The sequence below is a fragment of the Salmo salar genome, chromosome 16, assembly GCF_965601325.2.
Source record: "Salmo salar chromosome 16, fSalSal1, whole genome shotgun sequence".
Taxonomy (NCBI): Eukaryota; Metazoa; Chordata; class Actinopteri; order Salmoniformes; family Salmonidae; genus Salmo; species Salmo salar.
In genome coordinates this window covers 46,812,571-46,821,005 of record NC_138306.1, presented here as the reverse complement: position 1 = coordinate 46,821,005, position 8,435 = coordinate 46,812,571, and the positions used below count along the sequence as shown (strand labels likewise).

Below are 8,435 nucleotides of genomic sequence, written 5' to 3'. Positions count from 1 at the left end.
CAAATCTAGATTTAATTTTAGCCTGCAGTTTTGATATGTGCTGAGAGAAGGACAGTGTACCGTCTAGCCATAATCCCAAATACTTGTATGAAGTGACTACCTAACGTGTTGGGCAGTAAAGAAAGCTTTGTTGTAGAGCGTTTAACACAAAATCCGGGGATGGGCTCGCTGAGTATAAAACTGTCATATAAATGGATGTGAGAGCTTCCTACCACCTGAGCTGGGTTGGGGTCAATTCTAATTGATATGCCTATACAACTCATGAACTCAAACACTTTTCTTTAGGGGTATTTCAATTGGCTTTTTAAAAAATGTTATTGGCTTTTTCTTTGCAACTCTGCCTAGAAGGCCAGCATCCCGGAGTCGCCTCTTCACTGTTGACATTGAGGCTGGTGTTTTGCGGGTACTATTTAATGAAGCTGCCAGCTGAGGACTTGTGAGGCATCTGTTTCTCAAACTTGACACTCTAATGTACTTGCCCTCTTGCTCAGTTGTGCACCGGGGCCTCCCACTCTTCTTTCAATTCTGGTTAGAGACAGTTAGCAATGTTCTGTGAAGGGAGTAGTACACAGACATCTTCAGTTTCTTGGCAATTTCTCGCATGGAATAGCCTTCATTTTTCAGAACAAGAATAGACTGACGAGTTTCAGAAGAAAGTTATTTGTTTCTGGCCGTTTTGAGCCTGTAATCAAACCCACACATGCTGATGCTCCAGCTACTCAACTAGTCTAAAGAAGGCCAGTTGTATTGCTTCTTTAATCAGAACAACAGTTTTCAGCTGTGCTAACATAAAGGGTTTTCTAATGATCAATTAGACTTTTAAAATGATAAACTTTAATTAGCTAACACAACGTGCCATTGGAACACAGGAGTGATGGTTGCTGATAATGGGCCTCTGTACGCCTATGTAGATATTCCATAAAAAAATCAGCCGTTTCCAGCTACAATAGTCATTTACAACATTAACAATGTCTATACTGTATGTCTGATCAATATGATGTTATTTTAATGGACACATTTAAAAAAAAAAATAATAATTAAACAGGACATTTCTAAGTGACCCCAAACTTTTGAATGGTAGTGTATGTTATGGTTCACTCTTGGTTTTTCGTATCTCCACTGTGGAATGTCCATGTTGATCCTCTTGGTTGTCTTGGTCCTCATGATCCATCCACCTGTCTTCTTTGTTAGTCAGGCCTGACCCCTTCGTCCCGTCGTTTCTTCCTGTAATCTAATTTATTATGACTGAAGATGCAGAATTTTCTGCCAGGCCCCTTCTAATAGTCGTTAAAACTTTGACCACACGCCCTCTAGACGGACTACATGCCCTCTATCAAATCAAAACTGGAATTTTTCCTCAAAACAAAGGTAAAAGTATGCTAGACATTTATAGAATAAATCATATCTTGTTTGATGATTCTGTGACAAACGGTGAATTAGTTATTGATGTTTACATTTTTTAAATGGCTTTTGGCTAATGTCTGTTGAATGTCCGAATGTGTGAATATAAAACCAACTTTACCTCGGTATTTTGCAGACTTTTTAGTGGAGTTGATAAAAATGAGCTTGAAGGACAACCATCAAACCCAATCAACTGCAAGAAAACACTTTGCCGCCTTTGGTGAGGGGGGCGGGGTTTAGTGTGTTGAGAAGCTGTGACGTTGGCTACTTGTTCTAACGTGACTGTCCGCGGATGCTAGTAGCTGCACCAGTGTTTGCTTTTGTTGGACGAAGACAAAAATTGCTAGCTAGCCAGGACACCGTCAATTTGTTTTGATTTTGTTTCCAGGTCCGTTTTGGCCTATTATTAATCACAGGAGTATCGGTAAAGCAGGTACGTTTCCCAATGTGTTTAGTGTCCAATATTTCCATTCGTTCGCAGATTAACGTTAGTTAGATAGTAACGTCAGCTAGCTATGTGCCATGCGGTCCAGAAAACCGGCCTAGTAGTAGTAGTAGTAACTAGCTAGCGAACGCTACTACCGAAGACTGTTTAGAATATCTGTGCTACAAAATACCTCATTCATGGTATAACTTGACCGATTCAAGGCATGGTTTCTAAACGTTATTCTGCTAGATAATGTTAGCTAGCTATCTGCGTAAGTATATGACGTTATGCTATTACCAAAGATAGCTTCGTAGCTAACGTTAGCTTGCTAGCCATTTGGCTAGCGAGTTCATTTAGTCCTTGCGTTGTCCAAAGTTGTCACGCCCACGCTGCTAGTGCTTGCTAGCTAGTAAGCTAACATTAGCTTGTAATAGCCAGCTAGATAGTTAACGACGTTACCACATTGCTTCACTTAGCTACCGAACGTTAACGTTAGTTAATTAGCTACAATAGTTCATTATGTTTTGGTCCTCTTTGCAATTTGACCATTTATCGAGCTAACTCGAGAACCCAAAGGGGGCCGTTTGAATTTGAGTATCATCGAGCCAAGAGGGCAAGAGACCCGTCCTTGACCGAACACATTCCAAATGAATGACACTGGTTCAATAAATTCAGTTAAACCTAGTCATCAAGCCCTTTGCGTCGTGTTCAGTAGGACACGACAAAGGCAACCAAATCATGAACTTGCTTTTGTGTTCAGGTAACTAAGGTAACCCCCCCATATTTTCAGAATTTACATCTGTGAAGCATCAACATGGCAGTCAGAAGGGGACACATCAGATACCTCAAAGTGAGTTGCTCTATTAAGTGTTTTGAAGTCATTTCGTAGTTGGCTATATTGTGTGCTGTTGCTCGGATGGTTTGGCCTCAATTGTATTAATGTGAAATGGACACAAAATAACTGGGGTGGGGGGGGGGGGATCTGTTTAATGGTTTCAGGTGTTCTGTTGTCTGCAGCAGAGGATTGTGAATTAACCAGTGTTTACTCTTGCAGGTGTGTGAGGTACAGAGTTGTCAGGGTGACAATAGGGAGTCACAACAGCATGTCAGTAAGGGTTCAATTAACATGAAGGTAAATCCACAGATTAACTTTGGCTTTATTTTGAAAAGCATTCTGTTTTGCATGTCTGTTCTTTTGAGACATGATCAGCATTCTCTAAGAACAGAACCAGTTAACTGTCATCTTTCATAAAGTTCTAGATGTCTTTATAACAGCGTACTTACACCCATCCCATTCTCCTGAAATTATAGCAAGAAGCTTATGATAATGGTTACGACGAACACATGGAAGATGAGCCCAAAGATGCCAAAACCAACCTTATTGTCAATTACCTGCCCCAGAACATGAGTCAGGACGAGTTGCGGAGTCTCTTCAGCAGCATCGGCGAGGTGGAGTCTGCCAAACTCATCCGCGATAAAGTGGCAGGTAATCCCTATCACAAAAACCAGAGTGAGTCCAAACCCTTTTCTTTTGACCTCGGTTCACTTACTTTGAGGAGAAACAATGCCCCGGCCTTCTCAGTGTTTGTCTGCACATGTGTTCTTTTGTTTTTCACTACAAAAGTCTGTGACATCAACTATTTTTGTTTGACTTTACCAAGATTTTCTGTCTCGATTACTAATCTGTAAAATCAATGCGGTATTTGCTGGTTACCGCAATTGTCTTTTACTTTGTATATAACTCATGTGTACCTCCTCAATTCTTATGAAAATGTATTTAGATGCTAAGAGTATTTTTGTGTGTTGCAGACTCGCTGATTAGTGTTGGATCAGAGATTGACTTTTTTTCTTTGGGATTTTGTTCAACTCCTGTTTTTCTGTGCTATACATCTTGTTAAATCTGTTCTTTAAACTTTACTTTAGTGTCTTTTTTTTAAATGGTGGTCTTTGGGAATTATATTCATGGTCTTTGCAGATGTTTTCTTATTTCATTGGGAATTATGGCTGCTCCATGTCATTAGATCTGGTGATTACAACATATGTAGACCCAATCTCAAAATGCATTTCTTTGTGGACCATATATAATGGAATTTTATGTAGTTTTCTCTTGTCTTTTTTAGTTTCACATTTTTTTTATATTTATTGGAGACAGAAGAATTGTTTTCCTTCAATTTAGTGTTCTTTTTGTTTGCTAGAATGCCAACGTTTTAATATTGTTAGTTTAAGAAGAAAGATATTTTCATTTAGACTTTTCAATGTGGATCAGCTTTTCTTTTTTTTCTTGGGCCATATTTAGCAGAAAATGTTTTCCTTTGCAAATGTTTTTGCCAAAATGCATGCATTGTACCGATATCTCCCGTGGAAGACTGGTATCCAATCTGTAGAAATGGACAAACTTTTGTTATTTTATTTTGTTGTTTTTCCTTTTTTTTCTCTAGGCCACAGTTTAGGGTACGGATTTGTTAACTATGTTAACGCTAGTGATGCAGAAAGGGCTATCAATACCCTCAATGGGCTGAGACTACAGTCTAAAACTATCAAGGTAACGTGCAATAAGGTGTTTTTGTTTTCATGTTTCAACTGATGTGATATGTTCCTCAAGTAGTCCCTGGGCAGTTGAGGGCGAGCCCTCCTGCAAAGTGTCTATTTGCAAAAGGATATGAAGGTATTTGGGTAACATGTTTACTTAAACAATCATGTAAATAACTTTTTTTGTTCTATAATTTATCGTTTTTGGCGATATTGGTTTAAGCAATTTGCCTGTGCGGGTAACCTGACATGGTTTTATTTTCGGCACATATTTATACTGAAGCGTATATTCATCTTGTTCAGACTACGTTTGTTTTTTTATATAACACTACTGGTTATTGCTTGAGTGTGACGTTGTGCCGAATCAAAGCCCTGCATAATTTCGCAATTACATCTATTTTCCTTTTATAGCTTTTTAACTTTTTAAAACAACCCTAATATTAAGTAAAAGGTCTTTCTTTTATTACTTAAGTAGCTGCTGAGCAATGTGACTGAATTATCAGAAAATGAATCTTTTTTGTACTTTTATTTTGCTTGAAAATTTCAATGCGAGATATTTGGGCATTTTGAATCTTTTTATTATTTTATTTTTCAAATGTGTGTAATTGTCAAATTGATTCCAAAGTATTTCATTTTTTTAAATAATAGTTTTTCCTTTAAATTGCACTCAGAATGGAAACTGACCTGCCGTCTCCTCATCAGGTGTCCTTTGCCAGGCCGAGCTCTGACGGTATTAAGGATGCCAATCTTTACATTAGTGGGCTGCCCAAGACCATGACACAGAAAGACGTGGAGGATATGTTCACACGCTATGGCCGCATCATCAACTCACGTGTCTTGGTGGATCAGGCCTCTGGTAGGTAGGCAGGCGCAGCCTGAATGAGAAATATTTGTGTATAATCAATTAAATGAGCACCAAGGATATCACTCGGCTAGACTTTACCCCTCTCCAAATCCTAACAATTTGGGTGTACATTTTCAACAGACTTCAAATCAGTGTCTAATAGCGTCTTCAGCCTATTCCATTAATGACTTCTCCATTTCATCCCCTTGCTTCTCAGGCCTGTCCAGGGGTGTGGCCTTTATCCGCTTTGACAAACGGGCCGAGGCGGAGGACGCTATCAAAGACCTGAACGGGCAGAAACCCCCGGGTGCCTCGGAGCCTATCACAGTGAAGTTTGCTGCCAGCCCCAACCAGGCCAAGAACTCCCAGCTCATCAACCAGCTCTACCACAACCAGGGCCGGCGCTTTGGAGGTCCAGTACACCACCAGGCCCAGAGATTCAGGTATGGTTGACTGCTCTACACACACAATCCATGTCAGTGACCGGTAGTGCTGAGCGCTTCAACTTTTTATTTTCTTCTTTTGGTTATTAAACGACCGACGTTAGTTCAATTACTTGAATTTCATGTGGTTTTTGTGAGCCCAACTCTGTTTTTCTAGAGAAATCAGTAACTGTTGGGTGCTGTGCTAGGCTGAGCAAATATTCAACCTAGTTCAGTGCAGAAATGTGGTAATTAACCAGATTGACCATAATCCGTTGCACCTGTTTTTTCGGCACAGGCAGAGATGGATGCACTTTTCCGTCTTCTACATTAGATGCACACGGTACCGCATAGACTGCGATAGAAAATAATGTACACAACGACAAGAGGGACAGTTTGTGAAATTAAGCCATACCATCTTTGAAGAATTAGTCAAATTATTTCGTCAGACAGCTCTGCGGTTAGCCTAACTAAAGGGGATTTCTGGGGAGTACAGAGAATGTTTGGCTGATACTGTGTGAGCTGAGATGGTGACTTTAAGGAAAGATGAATAATAGTAATCAAATAAACTAAGTGATGTACACAACTGAAATATTACTTTTTTGGGGGGGGGGGGCAATTTCCTATTCTATTGAAGTCTAGGCTACCCAATGTAGACCTGACAGACAATGGAATATTTTAAATGTTTTGGTAATTCAATGTTCACTATTTTGGTCATTTCCATTAAAAAGCTAACGTTTTGATTTTATAATTCAATTAACGTTTCCAAAAATGTTAAATAATTGAACCAACCTAGAAAAACACTAATCCCTCAGCACTAGTGCCCGGTTGTTAAACAAGGGTATTTTGTGATCCTGGGGAGTCAAGACTAGAATCCCAAAGACTTACACCCCTGAATTGTTTATTTTTATAGTCTCTTTTAGTACTTCCTTGGACAACAGCCATATGTTTTTGGGTTATTTTTCGGGCATCTATGGTGTTGCATTTGAAGAACCCTCATTCTGTGCCACTGGCAGGTTCTCTCCAATGAGTGTGGACCACATGAGCGGCATGTCTACGGTTAGCGCTCAGGGGAACTCCACTGCTGGATGGTGTATCTTCATCTACAACCTGGGCCAGGACGCTGACGAAGGCATCCTGTGGCAGATGTTCGGGCCGTTCGGAGCCGTCACCAACGTCAAGGTCATCCGAGACTTCAACACCAACAAGTGCAAAGGCTTCGGCTTCGTCACCATGACCAACTACGAGGAGGCCGCCATGGCCATCGCCAGCCTCAACGGTTACCGCATTGGAGACAAGATCCTGCAGGTTTCCTTCAAAACCAGCAAGGGGGGTCACAAGTAAACTGAAAAGGGTGAAGGGGTGCTTGTTTTCCATTCTTACTGGGGTGGGTTAAACAATATATTGGGAAGGCTACACATTTGTTCTTGGAAGGAGATCTCCTTGGTTCTTGTAACTTAATTTCTATGCTAACTGTCACTTAGATCTTTATCTTAGCCAGTAGAAAAGTAGACTTCTTGCTGTGACAAAAAATAACCTGTTCCATAGTATTTTTTAAAATATTTTTTGCTGGGGGTGTTCTGAAGTGTACAGGAAGTTTGTTGACCAATTCTTGAATGTTTTAATGATCTGTGGGTTATGTTGGTCTACTTCAAGTGTGCCACATACATGGTTGAGGGTGACGATGCAAATTCCTGCCATGTTTAATGCTCTGCTTACTACATGCTTGCCATTTCTCAATTTTTTTTAACATAGCACCGATCATGATAAAATGGCTTAAAGCTAGGCCTTGATTCCCAATAGGCCCAAGTCTCTACACTCCTGTTCTAAGAAAGTGTCATTTTGAACATGCACAAGTCCTGTTCTAAATCTACAGACTATTAGATAAAGCATGCCCTTCTAGATGTGGAAGTGGCCATGTGCTGGCAATGCATTTCAGTACAAAATAGATTGCTGTGTAATTTGGGATCTAAGAGAAAAAGGACTGATAAATGTGTTTTCCCCATTCCTCTATTTATACATGCCCTCAGACATTAAACCATAAAATCTGAATTGTGATACAAACTAAAGGGAAGATTTAAATGATTCAGTTGGTCAGAAGATAATATTCTGTGAACTGTAATTTTGATAAATACAGTCATATGCTTTTCTATTTTCAAGTGATCTTTTCTTTTATTGAAACTGCCTTTCAATGTCAACTTGTTTTCCATGATTGTTTGATTTACTTTAGCCATTAAACTGTATTTGGTGGAAATTTTTGGTTTGTTCCAGTTTTTTAATAAAAGTTGAAATTCGCTTTTAGTTTGGTTCATTGTATTTGAAAGTTACCGTTTCATTAACATGACTAAATACCATTCCAACTTGTCTCTGAATGTCTCCATAATTAGCTTCATTTGTTTTTTTATGCATGATTTATTTGAATTTGAAGGCCCTGCCTGGGCATATCCTGCATAGTTAAATTTAACCAAAGCAAGTTACTGAAGGAGGTCTATGTATGGGGTTACTTGCTTACTTACCATTGTTCTCATGAGGCCAAATGTTGGGCTCCTGGAAAGGGGCTCACAGTTTAGAGGGATGCCCTCGCCTGCCCAAGCTTTGCAGACCCATGCGTGGCCAGTGGGTTTGACACACTTCTTGAAAGAGCTGTGGTGTAGTGCACTGACCCGATGAACAAAACAGGTAGGAGACAGACTAAAAAAAATACACTGCTCAAAAAAATAAAGGGAACACTTAAACAACACAATGTAACTCCAAGTCAATCACACTTCTGTGAAATCAAACTGTCCACTTAGGAAGCAACACTGATTGACTA

At 39.7% G+C, this 8,435-nt stretch overlaps 1 protein-coding gene across 3 annotated transcripts; it reads left to right on the top strand.

Annotated features, from left to right (window-relative positions):
- Window positions 1-1,660: 1,660 nt before the first annotated feature.
- Window positions 1,661-7,918, top strand: LOC106574070 (ELAV-like protein 1). Of its 3 annotated transcripts, none has more exons than XM_014149607.3 (8): window positions 1,661-1,834; window positions 2,619-2,678; window positions 2,883-2,960; window positions 3,140-3,338; window positions 4,267-4,370; window positions 5,060-5,213; window positions 5,419-5,644; window positions 6,640-7,918. In XM_014149607.3, the coding sequence occupies exons 2-8, from the start codon at window positions 2,643-2,645 to the stop codon at window positions 6,965-6,967; spliced, it is 1,125 nt and encodes a 374-aa protein (XP_014005082.1). In that variant the 5' UTR covers window positions 1,661-1,834; window positions 2,619-2,642; the 3' UTR covers window positions 6,968-7,918. The 3 variants fall into 3 exon arrangements, with proteins under 3 accessions (XP_014005082.1, XP_014005083.1, XP_045553274.1); XM_014149608.3 differs by having other exon boundaries at window positions 3,140-3,314; window positions 6,640-7,499; XM_045697318.2 differs by lacking the exons at window positions 1,661-1,834; window positions 2,619-2,678; window positions 4,267-4,370 and having other exon boundaries at window positions 3,140-3,314; window positions 6,640-7,499.
- Window positions 7,919-8,435: the final 517 nt, after the last annotated feature.